The following is a 22,977-nucleotide window of genomic DNA, read 5'->3' on the forward strand; positions in this document are numbered from 1 at the left end:
TCTCCTTTTTGCATGTATTATCCAACTATTTTTAACCTTATTTTCCTGTTTGAGATCCATGTACTGAATATAAAATCTATGACGAGATCATTTCATAGAAACATAAGGCGTTTAGTCTTTGTAAGTGTGTGTCTGCCATCTAGTGGACAAAATTCTGCACTACATTAGCTGTCCAAACTTATGGATCTTTCTTGAAGTTTTTCTGCTTTTGAAGCTCTATTATGTACAGAAAAATAGATTCATTATGATAATCAGCCTAACTGTCCTGATCTGCTGAAAAGACTCCCACTCACTTTCATAGATAAAACTTCAAAACATTTTCATAACTTTTCAAGTACATATTCCATTTTTTTCTTTTCTTACTTGCATGGCACTTTTCAAAGATTCAAATTCAGTTTAAATATATATTCAGTCTGCTGGCATTCATGGAGGAAGAGATGGAGTGCAGGGGGTAAAGAAAGAAATGTGCAATGGTAAACAAAATGTCTCGCTGATGCATAGCAGGGCACTGGTACACCAACAGCTATAGAAATGAATTTTGCCGTTTTGTTACATTTCGTGGACGCTTATCTGCGTAATATTGCTTTAACAACATCATTATTAAATTAAATTTTCCAAAACTTTCTAAATTTGTGGAAGATGTGACTGTGAAATTCTATGACTTTTCCAGGTTTTCCATGACCATGGGGAGCACTGCTTAGATATTCGGGTTTGAATCTGTATCACAATGCTAATTATTAGCTTTAAATATTATTTTAATTGCGATTAGTATTGAGAAAAATAACAAACAGTGAGCATTCTAATTACTTTTTGAAGTCATTTTATCCAAGTCACCTTTATTTGTATTGCGCAGTCACACAAATTAATTTAATATATCAAGACCTCATTATAACCTGATGGAAACAATAACAAAGAAAGTTACTATGTTTGAAAATCAACGAGAGCGATTCATGATTAAGAATTTGATTTAAAGGCAAACATTTGTACAACCACACTAACTTGCAGAACGACTCACTTTTTTTTTTTTTTTTTTTTTTTTACATGTGCTGAAATTAAGAAATCCATGCTGTACCAAACAAATAAAACATTTCTGTTAACATAAACTCTTTTTATTGCTAAGGTAAAACAAAAAAAAGGACACCCGGGTGAGATTCTGTACTCAGTAGACAATACTTGCACACTGTAAAAATAAACTATTTGTTTTCACTTAGAAATATTAGTGTCCGGGCTGCTTTAACTCTTTCAAACCTAAAAAAAACCAACATCGCTTTTCTTGTGCTGCTCCAAGACACCTTTCACAGGTATTTAAACCTTTGAACTTTGAGCAAATTGGATTAATTCATTTAAAAACATTGAGAAAAGAGGCAATGAGCAATGTGGTGTGAAATGTTTCACAAATTACAATACCTTAGATTTGGAAAACTATTTTTAAAAAGCTAGGGGAAAATTTCAAGGGAAAAAAACAAAAAAAAGCTAGGGGAAATGTATGTTACGATGATAATAAAACCTACCCCTCTCTCTTCACCTGTCCTATGCAATAAAGGCATAATAAGCCCAAAAATCCTTTTTTTCTAATTTTCAAGTAATTTTATGCACTTTTTACTAACTTCTTGCTAATTTTCAGGTAATTTCTCACTGCCTTCTTCCAATGCTTTTGAAAGACATCAAGCCAATACACTCAAACTTCAAAGGGTTAAATTTCTTGTCAAATCAAATTCAGTTAACTTAAAATCTTAATGCAGCACAGACACTATTTTAATCAAATAGTTGATTTTTCCGTGTACAGTGCTCTCAGTGTTAATTTGAATTCTAAATGTCCTCCTAAAGTTCAGACAGCCCTCAGAAGACCTCCAGGTCCACAGCGTTGTAGACCACCGGCGTCTCCTCAGTGCCCACAGCAGCTTCCTCCTGACCCTCCTCTTCCTCCTCCGCAGCCTCCTCTAACGACTCCAAGGCCTCATTGGTATCACTGGCAAAAGTCTCCCTGGAGACGTCGTCGTGCTCCTGCAGGTTCAGCGTCCCGATGGCCTGCTTCATCTTCTTAGCCACCAAGTGCCTCCTCCTCTTCTGGGCGGCCTTCTTGTTCTTGCTCTCTTTCTGCTGTTCCTCAAAGAATATCTTCCTGATCTGGTTCTTGCTGATGCTCGGCGTGTTCTTCAGCAGGTTGAGGTACACCCCACCGGGCGTCCGTCGCCTGCTGCCGTCCATGGTGTAGACACCGCCGCCCTCCTCCAGCGTGGCGGTCTCTCCAAGCAGCTCTATAGCTTTTTTCGTCCCTATGATTTTAACAACGCGCTCTATCAGGTCTTTTTTAGGCTCCTGCAGCCTGTGCGCAATCTCATCCGTCACCTTATCCTCTGGATCGTCCTCTGTGATCTCATACCGACCCTTGATGTCCATCTCAGCCCTGGGGCCCAGTCTCTCTTTAGCTGACCTCTTCCTCTTTGCATCAGCGCCTCCCCTCTCCTTCATGTACTCCTCCAGCTGGGCATCCAGCATGCTCACCTCTCCCTGATTGGCCTGTTTCTCCATCTCCCTCTCCTTGTCCATTATCTTACGAGCCAGGACAAAGTTATAAGTCTCCACATTTCTGCTGGACATGCTGACTTCACCTTCCATGCCAAATATTCCTAGCTCTGCAGCTACAGCATCCTGGCACTGCTCCTGGACCACAGAGCCCCAGATGTTGTTCACCTTGCGGCCTCCCGGTGCGCCTGGGACGGGCATGCGGGTCTGCTCTGCCCGGGCGGTACAGGCAGGCGGATGGGGAAGGTTGGAGACTTTCTGACGCTTACGGCGCCAAACAGCCGCCTCCTCGTCCGAAGAATCCGGGTCACTGTCGCTGGACTCCGCCGTCCTGCCGGTGCTGCGGTAGGCGGCGGCTGAGTGCTGGGCAGCGGCTCTGCTCTGGAAAGACTGGCCGCTAAAGGTTGGAGGAACCTGGGGTCGAGCTGGAGCTGCAGCGGCTGTGGTTCCCATCTCAGTATCCGAGTCGGACCCAGAGATCTCACCATCCTCCAGATCGCCGTCCATTAGCTCTCCGCCATGCGCCATTTCTTGCCTGAAAGCCACAGCAAAGATAATGGCTATTGACTGTTGCTCTAATGCATCAGCTAAAGTTGAGGCTTCGAATTAGCTGTAATAGCTAACGTTAGCAGCTAGCGATACTACACAACTTCATAAGACACCGGCAGGTTTTAATAATCAACTCTGGGTTAAAACAGAAATACCTTCAGATATCCGACCCGGCCGCTCACTCTCTGCTCTGCATACAATAATAGTTTAGCTTTGCTTGGCTCTTCTACTCACTGTGAACTGATATAAGGAGGCTGTCAGTCTACAGTCAAACTTGAGACTCCTGAAGAAAACTGAAGAAAATTCGCGCTAAGCTAACGCCACACTTCCGCCGTCCAACTGTCACACCCCTTCAAAATAAACGTAGAGAAAAAAATAGAAAATACTTTGAAGTTGTCACGTTTTCGTATAATACTGTGTATGATAACCACAAACAAAAATATCAAAGTTAAATATATTTTAAATAAGGGGTCGACAGATTATCAGGCTGGCCAATTATTTCAGCTGATATTTGCCGATAATCTGTATCAGTGATTTATTTTAATTATTATTGATCAAATTAATTAAAAAGCGTAAAGAAATTATCAGTATGGGAGGAACTTTTACATTGTGAAACCTCAGGGAGCTATTGTTGTGTATGTATGTGTTTATCTATTTGTTCATGTAAATTTTCACGACTTTATAAAAAAAAAAGTTGCAGGGAACTTGCTGTATGTTATGCGGGACAGTGTGCATGAATCTGAAGAGATTGCTCCCTTCTCAGACGCACCTGTCACACATTCAGGTGTGCAGAGATTTTCCTTCAGATCTCAAATACCATGTGAACACCAAACCTGCTGGCAAGTTTGACAGCCATTTTTCCTCTAAAACTGCCCAAATCACATTGTTAATCATTGCCAGGGACTGTGAAAATGGAAATTATTGTTGCTGTTTGATTTGGCAGTAAGTCTTATTCTCATGTTGTTTGTTTGTTGCATTGGCTCCAGTTCTTACATTTGGTATTAATATACTAAAAAAATAATAATTGAAAAATAAATAAAATGGGGTGTTCTGTAGCTCAGTAGCTCAGAGCAGGCGCCCCATGTACAGAGGCTTCATCCTCACTGCAGCAGCCACAGGTTCGATTTCAGTCTTTGCTGCATGTTATCCCTTCTCAGAGAAGGCCATGCATCCACCCCAGTAACTCAGGACAGGGAGGATGAAGGCAAAAATATTTGTAGCTTCTGAGATGGTCAAGATTTAAAAAAAATAATTAATTAAGACCCCAGTCACCCCCATCTTCTGATAAATAAAGAACGGTCCCTAAGAAAAGACAGTATAATGAGCAAAGTGCACTGAATAACATTTTTGTTTAATTTTCAATTTTCATATATCCACTTATCCATCAGTTAAATGTAAATTTACCCTTTCACCCACCATTATAATATCGTTTTATGACACAAGTAGGTCTGATTTGAAGTGTTCTCTTTTATTCTCTAAATAAATTCACCGTGTCATCCCCGGCGGATGTTACGCGTGCTTGCGTCAGTGAAAACGGCACTTACGTATTGTGACAGATAAACAACATGGCTGCGTCCCTACAGCGCCTCACGTCTGCCGGGAGATACCTCCTTCAAAGACACTTACTGAAGACAAATTCTTTAAGCAGGGTAAGGAGAATGTGTTTACAGTAATGTTTGTGACACAGCACGTCCTCCACAGTTACGAGAATATCGTCTGACGGAGGAAAACCCCTCAGCGTGGCCTGTCAGGCTAAGTGTTTGCTAGTTAAGGTTAGCCAGCAGCTGCGACAGTGTGTGTCGAGGGCTCCAGGATGAATTTTGAAAAGTAGTATGTGAAGTTTTGTCTGCGCGGTAAAGTAAAATGACTGAGTTTTGTCGCTTAGTGGCGGCTGGAAACAGCTGACGTCACCGTCCTCATTTTGCAGTGTCATCATGAGCAGCTCTTAATCCCTGTGTGTCCTCCCTCCACCTGCAGCTCCCAGCCGGAGCGCACAGACTGCTGTCCACCCAGGCTGCTCAGCAGGTGGCCCTCAACGTCCCCGAGACCAAGGTGACCACTTTAGAGAACGGACTCCGGGTGGCCTCTGAGGACGCTGGCCTTACCACCTGCACAGTAGGTTCAATATTACCCAACTACACACACACACACACACACACATACAGATACTTGCAGTCTGTTAGGTCCAGTTACTTTATTTACCATGATAATCCAGAAAATGTCAAATATAGGAAAAGAATCAGATGCAATCTTGTGGCTGTTGTCATTGTTTGTGTCATTTTCATAGAAAAGTAATGACCCTTTCCAGCCCAAACTATCATGAAGAAATTCAAAACTCTATGATACATTAATATTATTTACTATGTTAACTGAGTTCGGTTTTAAACCAACATCCGTCCATATCATAAATACCAATATGCAGAAATCTTCAGAATTTTTACCCTTTAAATGTCAGGTTTTTGTCATGATGCCACCATGTTTTTAGATAAAAAAAAAAATATAGAAAAAACAAACAAAAAAAAAAGAATTAATTTCTAAACACTACATGCCAAGTGTATTATTTTGTACCAGTTTATCATTTTTTGATTATTGCAGCCTGGGTTATGTCAGTGATTAGAAGCAACATTGATTTTTATACATTATTATTTTTTTGTGCAGTGTCAAATACTTGCACTCATACTGCTACACACTACAAGCAAAATGCACTTTTCAAAATCAGGCCTAATCAACCCAAGGATTAAAAAAAACATATAAAAAATGTCCCTACAATTTTACACAGTCCTGGCCAAAACTACTAGCAACTTTGAACTTGTAAATGATTAATAACAGGATCTGTAAGCACTCCCTGTATATGTCTGTCTACCTATGAGTTAAAGTCGGGCTGAAAGAGAACTGATCCCACTTCACAGTCACAAAGTAGACAGATAGCTTTGGCTGAATATTGGTGGTAGCAGTGTTGGCAGTAAGGCAATAAAGACTGGACTAGAGTAAGTGACTGTACTTTATTTATCGAGTAGGGGCTTGGCTGTGGTGTGACTTAAGTTTATTTTATCATCATGATCCTCCCTGGAGCTACAAATCCTCCCTCCACCATAAATAACCATATTTCACAGATTCTAGCAACAATAAATGGGGTGATTTTGGAGATTTGTAAAGACACCATGCCTTTCATAACCCACTTACAGGCTCTGGGAGTTTGAGGATATTTAAAATAAATTCAAAATATTACTTTTTAAAGTGTAATGTCCCTCTCCTAAGCGGAATCAAAAACATAACTCCCTCCTCAGCACTTAAATATTTCAAGTGTCTCCTCCTTTCAGTACAGAACAGTCCCTAAAGCATCACTGAGCAGAGGAGAATATGGTTTTTAAACTTTCTGCTGCTTCTATGATGTAATTTTTTGTTTATTTTAGATACTTTAACCTTCTGAGCAGTATTGATATACTATTACCAACCACACTTTCACATCACTCTCACCACACTCATATTGTAAATGTTTACTAAAGCTATATCCCTTTGGCATCATCGAATATTGATATTTTTTTAGGTGTTGTATTGAGGATAAAAATTCCAATATCTTGGCAGCACTCATTAATTTCTGTGCTTCTCATGGAAACAAATGCACAGAGCTGACATGAAACCAAACCTTTCCAAACAGAAACACTGCAGTGCATTAAAGGATAATATTGTAGGCACCTTCTAGAGGTTGTTGGAAATTATTGGATTTCCGGTTGATGATGATTTTTTAATCAGTAATCTGTATAGTTGCAGGTATCTTCAATATAAAATCATTTAACCAATTAAAATAGCAAAGAGCTCAGTTGAATTCAGCTGTTTTGTTTTGTGTGCACCAAAACAAACTTAAAAAAAATATGTCCGCATGGACAACCTCAGGGCTACGAGTGTATTTACAGAGGTGGGTGTGTGTGTCATGAGACAGGTGATGTGAGCTGTACTCGGGCATCAGGCGTGTGTCAGTAAGATCCCCTCCAAATCCCGTTCATACATTTCAAGGTTTATCCCAAAGCATGGTGAAGAGTCAGTCGCCTCAGGTGTCTGTCTGAAGCTGTTGCGCAGTAGCAGCAGAGTGTGTGGATATGAAATGAAGTTATGGATCGTTATGACTTCCTCCAGGTGGGCCTCTGGATAGACGCTGGCAGTCGCTACGAGAACGAGAGAAATAATGGCACAGCACATTTCCTGGAACATATGGCGTTTAAGGTGAGATGGTGACAGCGCAGCAAAGTTTTAACTTCTGCTAACTGGGCCTACGAGTTTGTCTCTGGTGTTTACTTAAACATTTTGAAAAGGCATGTTAGCAAAGTAGAATGTCACAGGGTGACATATGTAGAAGTAGTCACATAAATGGAATTTTCATGGCTCAGAAAGAGAAATGATATGGTACGTGTCTTGTCTTCAGTAATACAAACATATCCCAATGTGGGTTCACATCTGTGTGTGTGTGTTTGTATTACAGGGCACCAGGAAGCGCTCCCAGCTGGATCTGGAGTTGGAGATTGAGAACATGGGAGCTCACCTGAACGCCTACACGTCCCGAGAGCAAACTGTGTACTACGCCAAAGCTTTCTCTAAAGATCTTCCACGAGGTACAGAGCAGCTGCACGTTACAGAGCGGAGATGTTTTAAGGCTTTCTGGAAAATGTAGGAAATCACAGACTGAGGTTGATTGGAGTTGGTAAACCAAAAAGTAAATTATATCACAAAACAAAACATTTAATGCAATTAACACAAACTCATCTGTTTGAATAATAATAATAATAATGAAAAACAAGGTCATAGTTCCATTTTTCCAAATCAAACTTTGCTGTTTTCTTTTGTCCCAAGCTGTGGAAATCCTGGCTGACATCATCCAGAACAGCACACTGGGTGAGGCAGAGATCGAGAGGGAGCGAGGGGTGATCCTCAGAGAGATGCAGGAAGTAGAGACCAATCTGCAGGAAGTGGTCTTTGATTACCTGCACGCTACTGCGTACCAGTCCACAGCTCTGGGCAGGACCATCCTGGGCCCCACAGAAAACATCAAGTAAGAGCAAACACGCACTTCATACGGACCGCTCTCACACGGCTCTGCTTTGATCAGACTCGCTGTAGACGTGGACACGTTTTCTGTCCTGCTGTAAGGCGCTTGTGTTTGATTGCAGGACGATCAACAGAGGAGACCTGGTGGAGTACATCACTACTCACTACAAAGGCCCCAGGATAGTGCTGGCTGCTGCTGGAGGTCAGAGCTCTTAATTTCCTCACCTGATTGCTTTCAAGAGTTCAAAAGATTCATATGAAGCAGTTAGCCCTCATTGTTCAAGGTTCCCGCTGAGCCTTAAAGAGTCTTGAAAGGCATTGAATTAATTCATCTAAAAATAAGGCCTTAATTAGTACTATAATGTCTTAAATAAATCTTGTCTGAGCATTTTTGAAGACTTTGAAAAGTCTTAAAAATGCTCAGACATAGGAAATTAGATTTTATTTTTATTTTTATAATAATATATAGATAACAGATATTGCATTCTATCATTAAAAAAATCTAGTAACATCATTTATTTATTTATTTATTTATTTATTTATTTTAATTATTATTGTCATTATTATGAAATCTTCGAAATTCCTGTCACATCAATGTCACCAAAAAGTCAGCTTTTATGTTACACTTAAAATATTGTGCTAATTTGTCCCTAAGCAATTGATGTCAATGTTGGTTGTTATGTCTTAAATTTCATTCAAAGTAGCATTAAAAAAGTCTTAAATCTAACTTGCCTTAACCTGTAGGAACCCTGATTGTTCTTGGGATATTATTCACTAAGATGCACTAAAAACAATCTCGCTTTACAAGGGAGAATTTTTTTTTTTTTTCAGTTTAAATGACTGTTGATACTGCAAAAACTGATACAGAAAAATAAGAAATCTATGTTTGAGGTTGTACTGACCTTTAGGACATTCTGTGGTGTGTTTGCCATCAGGAGTTTCACATGACGAGCTCATTGATTTGGCCAAGTATCATTTTGGAAAACTTCCCGTCAGATATAAAGGAGAAGCCCCAGCACTTCCTCCATGCCACTTCACAGGAAGTGAGGTAAGTTTGTAACTCTTGAGAATAATACAGAATATTGTTATTGTGAGTTGTTTATTGTTCATTTAGTATGTTGGCCAAAATATGACAGAAAAGTCATACTATACTGAGGTCGTACTCAATATGACAAAAAAGTCATAGTATGGTATGTTGCCCAAAATATAAAAAATGGCATACTATACTATGTCCTCCATTATATGACAAAAACTTCATGCTATAGTAAGTTGTCTTAAATATGACAAAAAAGTCATACTACATTATGAAATCCAAAATATGACAAAAAAGTCAAAGCCTAGTATGTGTCCAAAATATGAATTGAAAAGTCGTAGTACAGTATGCTGTCCAAAATATGGGGGATAAAGTCATCTTTGACTTGTATAATGATAAAAAAAGAAGTAGCATAGTATGTCATATTCGGAATTTTTCGCCATACTATAGTACGGCATTTTTGGTCAATTTTTCGACATGCTGTATTGTGGTGTTTTTGGCCGTTTTTGCAACAAACTATGGTGTGGGGTGTCCCGGCACACTCCTTTCTGCTGTTTTGAGGTGTTTTCAGCTGTTTTTGGGACATGTCTTATTTTGACATTTTTGCCATACTATAGCCTTGCCTTTTCGGTCATTTTTTCAACTACCATTATTTTGGTGTTTTTGGCCGTTTTTGCAACAAACTATGCTATGGCGTATCTTGGCACGCTCTTTTATGCTGTTTTGAGGTGTTTTCAGCCTTTTTTCGGACATGTCATATTTTGACATTTTTGCCATACTATAGCCTTGCCTTTCGCTCATTTTTTCAACATGCATTATTTTGGTGTTTTTGGCCGTTTTTGCAACAAACTATACTATGGCGTGTCTTGGCACGCTCTTTTATGCTGTTTTCAGCCTTTTTTCGGACATGTCATATTTTGACATTTTTGCCATACTATAGCCTTGCCTTTTCTGTCATTTTTTCAACTACCATTATTTTGGTGTTTGTGGCCGATTTTGCAACAAACTATGCTATGGTGTGTCTTGGCACGCTCTTTTATGCTGTTTTGAGGTTTTTTCAGCTGTTTTTTGGACATGTCATATTTTGCCATTTTTGCCATACTATAGCCTTGCTTTTTCGGTCATTTTTTCAACTACCATTATTAGGGTGTTTTTGGTCGTTTTTGCAACAAACTATGCTATGGCGTGTCTTGGCACGCTCTTTTATGCTGTTTTCAGCTGTTTTTAGCCTTTTTCGGACATGTCATATTTTGACATTCATGCCATACTATAGCCTTGCCTTTTTGGTCATTTTTTCAACTACCATTATTAGGGTGTTTTTGGTCGTTTTTGCAACAAACTATGCTATGGCGTGTCTTGGCACACTCTTTTATGCTGTTTCGAGGTGTTTTCAGCCTTTTTTCGGACATGTCATATTTTGACATTTTTGCCATACTATAGCCTTGCCTTTCGCTCATTTTTTCAACAGGCATTATTTTGGTGTTTTTGGCCGTTTTTGCAACAAACTATACTATGGCGTGTCTTGGCACGCTCTTTTATGCTATTTTCAGCTGTTTTTGGGACATGTCATATTTTGACATTCATGCCATACTATAGCCTTGCCTTTTCGGTCATTTTTTCAACATGCATTATTTTGTTGTTTTTGGCCGATTTTGCAACAAACTATGCTATGGTGTGTCTTGGCACGCTCTTTTATGTTGTTTCGAGGTGTTTTCAGCTGTTTTTTGGACATGTCATATTTTGCCATTTTTGCCATACTATAGCCTTGCTTTTTCGGTCATTTTTTCAACTACCATTATTAGGGTGTTTTTGGTCGTTTTTGCAACAAACTATGCTATGGCGTGTCTTGTCACGCTCTTTTATGCTGTTTTGAGGTGTTTTCAGCCTTTTTTCGGACATGTCATATTTTGACATTCATGCCATACTATAGCCTTGCCCTTTTGGTCATTTTTTCAACTACCATTATTAGGGTGTTTTTGGACGTTTTTGCAACAAACTATGCTATGGTGTGTCTTGGCACGCTCTTTTATGCTGTTTTGAGGTGTTTTCAGCTGTTTTTGGGACGTCATATTTTGACGTCTTTGCCACACTATAGCCTTGCCTTTTCGGTCATTTTTTCAACTACCATTATTTTGTTGTTTTTGGCCGTTTTTGCAACAAACTATGCTATGGAGTGTCTTGGCACGCTCTTTTATGCTGTTTTGAGGTGTTTTCAGCCTTTTTTCGGACATGTAATATTTTGCCATTTTTGCCATACTATAGCCTTGCCTTTTCAGTCATTTTTTCAACATGCATTATTTTGGTGTTTTTGGCCGATTTTGCAACAAACTATGCTATGGTATGTCTTGGCACGCTCTTTTATGCTGTTTTGAGGTGTTTTCAGCCTTTTTTCGGACATGTCATATTTTGACATTTTTGCCATACTATAGCCTTGCCTTTTCGGTCATTTTTTCAACTACCATTATTTTGGTGTTTGTGGCCGATTTTGCAACAAACTATGCTATGGTGTGTCTTGGCACGCTCTTTTATGCTGTTTTGAGGTGTTTTCAGCTGTTTTTTGGACATGTCATATTTTGACATTTTTGCCATACTATAGCCTTGCCTTTTCTGTCATTTTTTCAACTACCATTATTTTGGTGTTTTTGGCTGGTTTTGCAACAAACTATGCTATGGCGTGTCTTGGCACGCTCTTTTATGCTGTTTTGAGGTGTTTTCAGCCTTTTTTCGGACATGTCATATTTTGACATTTTTGCCATACTATAGCCTTGCCTTTTTGGTCATTTTTTCAACTGCCATTATTAGGGTGTTTGTGGCCGATTTTGCAACAAACTATGCTATGGTGTGTCTTGGCACGCTCTTTTATGCAGTTTTGAGGTGTTTTCAGCCTTTTTTCGGACATGTCATATTTTGACATTTTTGCCATACTATAGCCTTGCCTTTTCGGTCATTTTTTCAACATGCATTATTAGGGTGTTTTTGGATGTTTTTGCAACAAACTATGCTATGGCGTGTCTTGGCATGCTCTTTTATGCTGTTTTCAGCTGTTTTTCGGACATGTCATATTTTGACATTTTTGCCATACTATAGCCTTGCCTTTTCGGTCATTTTTTCAACTACCATTATTTTGGTGTTTTTGGCTGGTTTTGCAACAAACTATGCTATGGTATGTCTTGGCACGCTCTTTTATGCTGTTTTGAGGTGTTTTCAGCCTTTTTCGGACATGTCATATTTTGACATTCATGCCATACTATAGCCTTGCCTTTTCGGTCATTTTTTCAACATGCATTATTAGGCTGTTTTGGATGTTTTTGCAACAAACTATGCTATGGTGTGTCTTGGCACGCTCTTTTATGCTGTTTTGAGGTGTTTTCAGCCTTTTTTGGGACATGTCATATTTTGACATTTTTGCCATACTATAGCCTTGCCCTTTTGGTCATTTTTTCAACTGCCATTATTAGGGTGTTTTTGGACGTTTTTGCAACAAACTATGCTTTGGTGTGTCTTGGCACACTCTTTTATGCTGTTTTGAGGTGTTTTCAGCTGTTTTTGGGACATGTCATATTTTGACATTTTTGCCATACTATAGCCTTGCCTTTTTGGTCATTTTTTCAACATGCATTATTTTGTTGGTTTTGGCTGTTTTTGCAACAAACTATGCTATGGTATGTCTTGGCACGCTCTTTTATGCTGTTTTGAGGTGTTTTCAGCCTTTTTTCGGACATGTCATATTTTGCCATTTTTGCCATACTATAGCCTTGTCTTTTCGGTCATTTTTTCAACATGCATTATTTTGGTGTTTTTGGCCGATTTTGCAACAAACTATGCTATGGTGTGTCTTGGCACGCTCTTTTATGCTGTTTTGAGGTTTTTTCAGCCTTTTTTCGGACATGTCATATTTTGACATTCATGCCATACTATAGCCTTGCCTTTTTGGTCATTTTTTCAACATGCATTATTTTGTTGTTTTTGGCCGTTTTTGCAACAAACTATGCTATGGTGTGTCTTGGCACGCTCTTTTATGCTGTTTTGAGGTGTTTTCAGCCTTTTTTCGGACATGTCATATTTTGACATTTTTGCCATACTATAGCCTTGCCTTTTCGGTCATTTTTTCAACTACCATTATTTTGGTGTTTGTGGCCGATTTTGCAACAAACTATGCTATGGAGTGTCTTGGCACGCTCTTTTATGCTGTTTTGAGGTGTTTTCAGCCTTTTTTCGGACATGTCATATTTTGACATTTTTGCCATACTATAGCCTTGCCTTTTCGGTCATTTTTTCAACTACCATTATTTTGGTGTTTGTGGCCGATTTTGCAACAAACTATGCTATGGCGTGTCTTGGCACGCTCTTTTATGCTGTTTTGAGGTGTTTTCAGCTGTTTTTCGGACATGTCATATTTTGACATTTTTGCCATACTATAGCCTTGCCTTTTCGGTCATTTTTTCAACTACCATTATTTTGGTGTTTGTGGCCGATTTTGCAACAAACTATGCTATGGCGTGTCTTGGCACGCTCTTTTATGCTGTTTTGAGGTGTTTTCAGCTGTTTTTTGGACATGTCATATTTTGCCATTTTTGCCATACTATAGCCTTGCTTTTTCGGTCATTTTTTCAACTACCATTATTAGGGTGTTTTTGGTCGTTTTTGCAACAAACTATGCTATGGCGTGTCTTGGCACGCTCTTTTATGCTGTTTTCAGCTGTTTTTAGCCTTTTTCGGACATGTCATATTTTGACATTCATGCCATACTATAGCCTTGCCTTTTTGGTCATTTTTTCAACTACCATTATTAGGGTGTTTTTGGCTGGTTTTGCAACAAACTATGCTATGGTATGTCTTGGCACGCTCTTTTATGCTGTTTTCAGCTGTTTTTAGCCTTTTTTTTGGACATGTCATATTTTGACATTCATGCCATACTATAGCCTTGCCTTTTTGGTCATTTTTTCAACATGCATTATTTTGTTGTTTTTGGCCGTTTTTGCAACAAACTATGCTATGGCGTGTCTTGGCACGCTCTTTTATGCTGTTTTGAGGTGTTTTCAGCTGTTTTTGGGACATGTCATATTTTGACATTTTTGCCATACTATAGCCTTGCCCTTTTGGTCATTTTTTCAACATGCATTATTTTGTTGTTTTTGGCCGTTTTTGCAACAAACTATGCTATGACGTGTCTTGGCACGCTCTTTTATGCTGTTTTGAGGTGTTTTCAGCTGTTTTTTCGGACATGTCATATTTTGACATTTTTGCCATACTATAGCCTTGCCTTTTTGGTCATTTTTTCAACATGCATTATTTTGTTGTTTTTGGCCGTTTTTGCAACAAACTATGCTATGGTGTGTCTTGGCACGCTCTTTTATGCTGTTTTGAGGTGTTTTCAGCTGTTTTTTCGGACATGTCATATTTTGACATTTTTGCCATACTATAGCCTTGCCTTTTCGGTCATTTTTTCAACTACCATTATTTTGGTGTTTTTGGCTGGTTTTGCAACAAACTATGCTATGGTATGTCTTGGCACGCTCTTTTATGCTGTTTTCAGCTGTTTTCAGCTGTTTTTCGGACATGTCATATTTTGACATTTTTGCCATACTATAGCCTTGCCTTTTTGGTCATTTTTTCAACATGCATTATTTTGTTGTTTTTGGCCGTTTTTGCAACAAACTATGCTATGGTGTGTCTTGGCACGCTCTTTTATGCTGTTTTGAGGTGTTTTCAGCCTTTTTTCGGACATGTCATATTTTGACATTTTTGCCATACTATAGCCTTGCCTTTTCGGTCATTTTTTCAACATGCATTATTTTGGTGTTTTTGGCCAATTTTGCAACAAACTATGCTATGGTGTGTCTTGGCACGCTCTTTTATGCTGTTTTGAGGTTTTTTCAGCCTTTTTTCGGACATGTCATATTTTGACATTTTTGCCATACTATAGCCTTGCCTTTTCGGTCATTTTTTCAACTACCATTATTTTGGTGTTTGTGGCCGATTTTGCAACAAACTATGCTATGGAGTGTCTTGGCACGCTCTTTTATGCTGTTTTGAGGTGTTTTCAGCTGTTTTTTGGACATGTCATATTTTGACATTTTTGCCATACTATCGCCTTGCCTTTTCTGTCATTTTTTCAACTACCATTATTTTGGTGTTTTTGGCTGGTTTTGCAACAAACTATGCTATGGCGTGTCTTGGCACGCTCTTTTATGCTGTTTTCAGCTGTTTTTAGCCTTTTTTCGGACATGTCATATTTTGACATTTTTGCCATACTATAGCCTTGCCTTTTTGGTCATTTTTTCAACATGCATTATTTTGTTGTTTTTGGCCGTTTTTGCAACAAACTATGCTATGGTGTGTCTTGGCACGCTCTTTTATGCTGTTTTGAGGTGTTTTCAGCCTTTTTTCGGACATGTCATATTTTGACATTTTTGCCATACTATAGCCTTGCCTTTTTGGTCATTTTTTCAACTGCCATTATTAGGGTGTTTGTGGCCGATTTTGCAACAAACTATGCTATGGTGTGTCTTGGCACACTCTTTTATGCTGTTTTGAGGTGTTTTCAGCCTTTTTCGACATGTCATATTTTGACATTTTTGCCATACTATTGCCTTGCCTTTTTGGTCATTTTTTCAACTGCCATTATTAGGGTGTTTGTGGCCGATTTTGCAACAAACTATGCTATGGAGTGTCTTGGCACGCTCTTTTATGCTGTTTTGAGGTGTTTTCAGCTGTTTTTTGGACATGTCATATTTTGACATTTTTGCCATACTATAGCCTTGCCTTTTCTGTCATTTTTTCAACTACCATTATTTTGGTGTTTTTGGCTGGTTTTGCAACAAACTATGCTATGGCGTGTCTTGGCACGCTCTTTTATGCTGTTTTGAGGTGTTTTCAGCCTTTTTTCGGACATGTCATATTTTGACATTTTTGCCATACTATAGCCTTGCCTTTTTGGTCATTTTTTCAACTGCCATTATTAGGGTGTTTGTGGCCGATTTTGCAACAAACTATGCTATGGTGTGTCTTGGCACGCTCTTTTATGCAGTTTTGAGGTGTTTTCAGCCTTTTTTCGGACATGTCATATTTTGACATTTTTGCCATACTATAGCCTTGCCTTTTTGGTCATTTTTTCAACTGCCATTATTAGGGTGTTTGTGGCCGATTTTGCAACAAACTATGCTATGGTGTGTCTTGGCACGCTCTTTTATGCAGTTTTGAGGTGTTTTCAGCCTTTTTTCGGACATGTCATATTTTGACATTTTTGCCATACTATAGCCTTGCCTTTTCGGTCATTTTTTCAACATGCATTATTAGGGTGTTTTTGGATGTTTTTGCAACAAACTATGCTATGGCGTGTCTTGGCATGCTCTTTTATGCTGTTTTCAGCTGTTTTTCGGACATGTCATATTTTGACATTTTTGCCATACTATAGCCTTGCCTTTTCGGTCATTTTTTCAACTACCATTATTTTGGTGTTTTTGGCTGGTTTTGCAACAAACTATGCTATGGTATGTCTTGGCACGCTCTTTTATGCTGTTTTGAGGTGTTTTCAGCCTTTTTCGGACATGTCATATTTTGACATTCATGCCATACTATAGCCTTGCCTTTTCAGTCATTTTTTCAACATGCATTATTAGGCTGTTTTTGGATGTTTTTGCAACAAACTATGCTATGGTGTGTCTTGGCACGCTCTTTTATGCTGTTTTGAGGTGTTTTCAGCCTTTTTTGGGACATGTCATATTTTGACATTTTTGCCATACTATAGCCTTGCCCTTTTGGTCATTTTTTCAACTGCCATTATTAGGGTGTTTTTGGACGTTTTTGCAACAAACTATGCTTTGGTGTGTCTTGGCACACTCTTTTATGCTGTTTTGAGGTGTTTTCAGCTGTTTTTGGGACATGTCATATTTTGACATTTTTGCCATACTATAGCCTTGCCTTTTCGGTCATTTTTTCAACATGCATTATTTTGTTGGTTTTGGCTGTTTTTGCAACAAACTATGCTATGGTATGTCTTGGCACGCTCTTTTATGCTGTTTTGAGGTTTTTTCAGCCTTTTTTCGGACATGTCATATTTTGACATTTTTGCCATACTATAGCCTTGCCTTTTCGGTCATTTTTTCAACTACCATTATTTTGGTGTTTGTGGCCGATTTTGCAACAAACTATGCTATGGAGTGTCTTGGCACGCTCTTTTATGCTGTTTTGAGGTGTTTTCAGCTGTTTTTTGGACATGTCATATTTTGACATTTTTGCCATACTATCGCCTTGCCTTTTCTGTCATTTTTTCAACTACCATTATTTTGGTGTTTTTGGCTGGTTTTGCAACAAACTATGCTATGGCGTGTCTTGGCACGCTCTTTTATGCTGTTTTCAGCTGTTTTTAGCCTTTTTTCGGACATGTCATATTTTGACATTCATGCCATACTATAGCCTTGCCTTTTTGGTCATTTTTTCAACATGCATTATTTTGTTGTTTTTGGCCGTTTTTGCAACAAACTATGCTATGGTGTGTCTTGGCACGCTCTTTTATGCTGTTTTGAGGTGTTTTCAGCCTTTTTTCGGACATGTCATATTTTGACATTTTTGCCATACTATAGCCTTGCCTTTTTGGTCATTTTTTCAACTGCCATTATTAGGGTGTTTGTGGCCGATTTTGCAACAAACTATGCTATGGTGTGTCTTGGCACGCTCTTTTATGCTGTTTTGAGGTGTTTTCAGCCTTTTTTCGGACATGTCATATTTTGACATTTTTGCCATACTATAGCCTTGCCTTTTTGGTCATTTTTTCAACATGCATTATTTTGGTGTTTGTGGCCGATTTTGCAACAAACTATGCTATGGAGTGTCTTGGCACGCTCTTTTATGCTGTTTTGAGGTGTTTTCAGCTGTTTTTTGGACATGTCATATTTTGACATTTTTGCCATACTATAGCCTTGCCTTTTCTGTCATTTTTTCAACTACCATTATTTTGGTGTTTTTGGCTGGTTTTGCAACAAACTATGCTATGGCGTGTCTTGGCACGCTCTTTTATGCTGTTTTGAGGTGTTTTCAGCCTTTTTTCGGACATGTCATATTTTGACATTTTTGCCATACTATAGCCTTGCCTTTTTGGTCATTTTTTCAACTGCCATTATTAGGGTGTTTGTGGCCGATTTTGCAACAAACTATGCTATGGTGTGTCTTGGCACGCTCTTTTATGCAGTTTTGAGGTGTTTTCAGCCTTTTTTCGGACATGTCATATTTTGACATTTTTGCCATACTATAGCCTTGCCTTTTTGGTCATTTTTTCAACTGCCATTATTAGGGTGTTTGTGGCCGATTTTGCAACAAACTATGCTATGGTGTGTCTTGGCACGCTCTTTTATGCAGTTTTGAGGTGTTTTCAGCCTTTTTTCGGACATGTCATATTTTGACATTTTTGCCATACTATAGCCTTGCCTTTTCGGTCATTTTTTCAACATGCATTATTAGGGTGTTTTTGGATGTTTTTGCAACAAACTATGCTATGGCGTGTCTTGGCATGCTCTTTTATGCTGTTTTCAGCTGTTTTTCGGACATGTCATATTTTGACATTTTTGCCATACTATAGCCTTGCCTTTTCGGTCATTTTTTCAACTACCATTATTTTGGTGTTTTTGGCTGGTTTTGCAACAAACTATGCTATGGTATGTCTTGGCACGCTCTTTTATGCTGTTTTGAGGTGTTTTCAGCCTTTTTCGGACATGTCATATTTTGACATTCATGCCATACTATAGCCTTGCCTTTTCAGTCATTTTTTCAACATGCATTATTAGGCTGTTTTTGGATGTTTTTGCAACAAACTATGCTATGGTGTGTCTTGGCACGCTCTTTTATGCTGTTTTGAGGTGTTTTCAGCCTTTTTTTGGACATGTCATATTTTGACATTTTTGCCATACTATAGCCTTGCCCTTTTGGTCATTTTTTCAACTGCCATTATTAGGGTGTTTTTGGACGTTTTTGCAACAAACTATGCTATGGTGTGTCTTGGCACACTCTTTTATGCTGTTTTGAGGTGTTTTCAGCTGTTTTTGGGACATGTCATATTTTGACATTTTTGCCATACTATAGCCTTGTCTTTTCGGTCATTTTTTCAACATGCATTATTTTGTTGGTTTTGGCTGTTTTTGCAACAAACTATGCTATGGTATGTCTTGGCACGCTCTTTTATGCTGTTTTGAGGTGTTTTCAGCCTTTCTTCGGACATGTCATATTTTGCCATTTTTGCCATACTATAGCCTTGCCTTTTCAGTCATTTTTTCAACATGCATTATTTTGGTGTTTTTGGCCGATTTTGCAACAAACTATGCTATGGTGTGTCTTGGCACGCTCTTTTATGCTGTTTTGAGGTTTTTTCAGCCTTTTTTCGGACATGTCATATTTTGACATTTTTACCATACTATAGCCTTGCCTTTTCGGTCATTTTTTCAACTACCATTATTTTGGTGTTTTTGGCTGGTTTTGCAACAAACTATGCTATGGTATGTCTTGGCACGCTCTTTTATGCTGTTTTCAGCTGTTTTCAGCTGTTTTTCGGACATGTCATATTTTGACATTTTTGCCATACTATAGCCTTGCCTTTTCGGTCATTTTTTCAACATGCATTATTTTGTTGGTTTTGGCTGTTTTTGCAACAAACGATGCTATGGTATGTCTTGGCACGCTCTTTTATGCTGTTTTGAGGTTTTTTCAGCCTTTCTTCGGACATGTCATATTTTGCCATTTTTGCCATACTATAGCCTTGCCTTTTCGGTCATTTTTTCAACTACCATTATTTTGGTGTTTTTGGCTGGTTTTGCAACAAACTATGCTATGGTATGTCTTGGCACGCTCTTTTATGCTGTTTTCAGCTGTTTTCAGCTGTTTTTCGGACATGTCATATTTTGACATTCATGCCATACTATAGCCTTGCCTTTTCGGTCATTTTTTCAACATGCATTATTTTGTTGGTTTTGGCTGTTTTTGCAACAAACTATGCTATGGTATGTCTTGGCACGCTCTTTTATGCTGTTTTGAGGTTTTTTCAGCCTTTCTTCGGACATGTCATATTTTGCCATTTTTGCCATACTATAGCCTTGCCTTTTCAGTCATTTTTTCAACATGCATTATTTTGGTGTTTTTGGCCGATTTTGCAACAAACTATGCTATGGTGTGTCTTGGCACGCTCTTTTATGCTGTTTTGAGGTTTTTTCAGCCTTTTTTCGGACATGTCATATTTTGACATTTTTGCCATACTATAGCCTTGCCTTTTCGGTCATTTTTTCAACTACCATTATTTTGGTGTTTGTGGCCGATTTTGCAACAAACTATGCTATGGCGTGTCTTGGCACGCTCTTTTATGCTGTTTTGAGGTGTTTTCAGCTGTTTTTTGGACATGTCATATTTTGACATTTTTGCCATACTATAGCCTTGCCTTTTTGGTCATTTTTTCAACATGCATTATTTTGGTGTTTTTGGCCGTTTTTGCAACAAACTATGCTATGGCGTGTCTTGGCACGCTCTTTTATGCTGTTTTGAGGTGTTTTCAGCCTTTTTGGACATGTCATATTTTGACATTTTTGCCATACTATAGCCTTGCCTTTTCGGTCATTTTTTCAACTACCATTATTTTGGTGTTTTTGGCTGGTTTTGCAACAAACTATGCTATGGTATGTCTTGGCACGCTCTTTTATGCTGTTTTCAGCTGTTTTCAGCTGTTTTTCGGACATGTCATATTTTGACATTCATGCCATACTATAGCCTTGCCTTTTTGGTCATTTTTTCAACATGCATTATTTTGTTGTTTTTGGCCGTTTTTGCAACAAACTATGCTATGACGTGTCTTGGCACGCTCTTTTATGCTGTTTTGAGGTGTTTTCAGCCTTTTTTTGGACATGTCATATTTTGACATTTTTGCCATACTATAGCCTTGCCCTTTTGGTCATTTTTTCAACTGCCATTATTAGGGTGTTTTTGGACGTTTTTGCAACAAACTATGCTATGGTGTGTCTTGGCACACTCTTTTATGCTGTTTTGAGGTGTTTTCAGCTGTTTTTGGGACATGTCATATTTTGACATTTTTGCCATACTATAGCCTTGTCTTTTCGGTCATTTTTTCAACATGCATTATTTTGTTGGTTTTGGCTGTTTTTGCAACAAACTATGCTATGGTATGTCTTGGCACGCTCTTTTATGCTGTTTTGAGGTTTTTTCAGCCTTTCTTCGGACATGTCATATTTTGCCATTTTTGCCATACTATAGCCTTGCCTTTTCAGTCATTTTTTCAACATGCATTATTTTGGTGTTTTTGGCCGATTTTGCAACAAACTATGCTATGGTGTGTCTTGGCACGCTCTTTTATGCTGTTTTGAGGTTTTTTCAGCCTTTTTTCGGACATGTCATATTTTGACATTTTTGCCATACTATAGCCTTGCCTTTTCGGTCATTTTTTCAACTACCATTATTTTGGTGTTTGTGGCCGATTTTGCAACAAACTATGCTATGGCGTGTCTTGGCACGCTCTTTTATGCTGTTTTGAGGTGTTTTCAGCTGTTTTTTGGACATGTCATATTTTGACATTTTTGCCATACTATAGCCTTGCCTTTTTGGTCATTTTTTCAACATGCATTATTTTGGTGTTTTTGGCCGTTTTTGCAACAAACTATGCTATGGCGTGTCTTGGCACGCTCTTTTATGCTGTTTTGAGGTGTTTTCAGCCTTTTTTTGGACATGTCATATTTTGACATTTTTGCCATACTATAGCCTTGCCTTTTCGGTCATTTTTTCAACTACCATTATTTTGGTGTTTTTGGCTGGTTTTGCAACAAACTATGCTATGGTATGTCTTGGCACGCTCTTTTATGCTGTTTTCAGCTGTTTTCAGCTGTTTTTCGGACATGTCATATTTTGACATTCATGCCATACTATAGCCTTGCCTTTTTGGTCATTTTTTCAACATGCATTATTTTGTTGTTTTTGGCCGTTTTTGCAACAAACTATGCTATGGTGTGTCTTGGCACGCTCTTTTATGCTGTTTTGAGGTGTTTTCAGCCTTTTTTCGGACATGTCATATTTTGACATTTTTGCCATACTATAGCCTTGCCGTTTTGGTCATTTTTTCAACTGCCATTATTAGGGTGTTTTTGGCCGTTTTTGCAACAAACTATGCTATGGTGTGTCTTGGCACACTCTTTTATGCTGTTTTGAGGTGTTTTCAGCTGTTTTTGGGACATGTCATATTTTGACATTTTTGCCATACTATAGCCTTGTCTTTTCGGTCATTTTTTCAACATGCATTATTTTGTTGGTTTTGGCTGTTTTTGCAACAAACTATGCTATGGTATGTCTTGGCACGCTCTTTTATGCTGTTTTGAGGTGTTTTCAGCCTTTTTTTGGACATTTCATATTTTGACATTTTTGCCATACTATAGCCTTGCCCTTTTGGTCATTTTTTCAACTGCCATTATTAGGGTGTTTTTGGACGTTTTTGCAACAAACTATGCTATGGTGTGTCTTGGCACACTCTTTTATGCTGTTTTGAGGTGTTTTCAGCTGTTTTTGGGACATGTCATATTTTGACATTTTTGCCATACTATAGCCTTGTCTTTTCGGTCATTTTTTCAACATGCATTATTTTGTTGGTTTTGGCTGTTTTTGCAACAAACTATGCTATGGTATGTCTTGGCACGCTCTTTTATGCTGTTTTGAGGTGTTTTCAGCCTTTCTTCGGACATGTCATATTTTGCCATTTTTGCCATACTATAGCCTTGCCTTTTCAGTCATTTTTTCAACATGCATTATTTTGGTGTTTTTGGCCGATTTTGCAACAAACTATGCTATGGTGT

General features: G+C 38.5%; 2 protein-coding genes across 4 annotated transcripts in view; one reads left to right on the plus strand and one right to left on the minus strand.

Annotated features, from left to right (window-relative positions):
- Nucleotides 1–803: 803 nt before the first annotated feature.
- On the minus strand, nucleotides 804–3,442 carry phax (phosphorylated adaptor for RNA export). Of its 2 annotated transcripts, none has more exons than XM_042511458.2 (2): nucleotides 3,310–3,442; nucleotides 804–3,061 (listed from the first exon to the last, which is right to left on the minus strand). In XM_042511458.2, the coding sequence occupies exon 2, from the start codon at nucleotides 3,052–3,054 to the stop codon at nucleotides 1,840–1,842; it is 1,215 nt and encodes a 404-aa protein (XP_042367392.1). In that variant the 5' UTR covers nucleotides 3,055–3,061; nucleotides 3,310–3,442; the 3' UTR covers nucleotides 804–1,839. The 2 variants fall into 2 exon arrangements, with proteins under 2 accessions (XP_042367392.1, XP_042367391.1); XM_042511457.2 differs by having other exon boundaries at nucleotides 3,231–3,388.
- Nucleotides 3,443–4,564: 1,122 nt separating this feature from the next.
- pmpcb (peptidase, mitochondrial processing subunit beta) overlaps nucleotides 4,565–22,977 on the plus strand; it is a 34,626-nt gene continuing 16,213 nt past the window's right edge. For both annotated transcript variants that reach the window (XM_088072902.1, XM_088072901.1), the window contains exons 1-7: nucleotides 4,565–4,724; nucleotides 5,053–5,190; nucleotides 7,210–7,296; nucleotides 7,553–7,682; nucleotides 7,921–8,119; nucleotides 8,238–8,317; nucleotides 9,051–9,163. In XM_088072902.1, coding sequence (XP_087929028.1) covers nucleotides 4,641–4,724; nucleotides 5,053–5,190; nucleotides 7,210–7,296; nucleotides 7,553–7,682; nucleotides 7,921–8,119; nucleotides 8,238–8,317; nucleotides 9,051–9,163 — 831 coding nt within the window. In that variant the 5' untranslated portion in view covers nucleotides 4,565–4,640. The remainder of the gene's footprint in view (nucleotides 4,725–5,052; nucleotides 5,191–7,209; nucleotides 7,297–7,552; nucleotides 7,683–7,920; nucleotides 8,120–8,237; nucleotides 8,318–9,050; nucleotides 9,164–22,977) is intronic.

Source organism: Plectropomus leopardus, chromosome 22 (assembly GCF_026936395.1).
Source record: "Plectropomus leopardus strain MGB_pleo_1.0 chromosome 22, ASM2693639v1, whole genome shotgun sequence".
Taxonomy (NCBI): domain Eukaryota; kingdom Metazoa; phylum Chordata; class Actinopteri; order Perciformes; family Serranidae; genus Plectropomus; species Plectropomus leopardus.

What these genes read in the sequence shown, in the direction of transcription:
- phax (XM_042511458.2), bottom strand. Translation starts at nt 3,054, where the DNA reads ATGGCGCATGGCGGAGAGCTAATGGACGGCGATCTGGAGGATGGTGAG.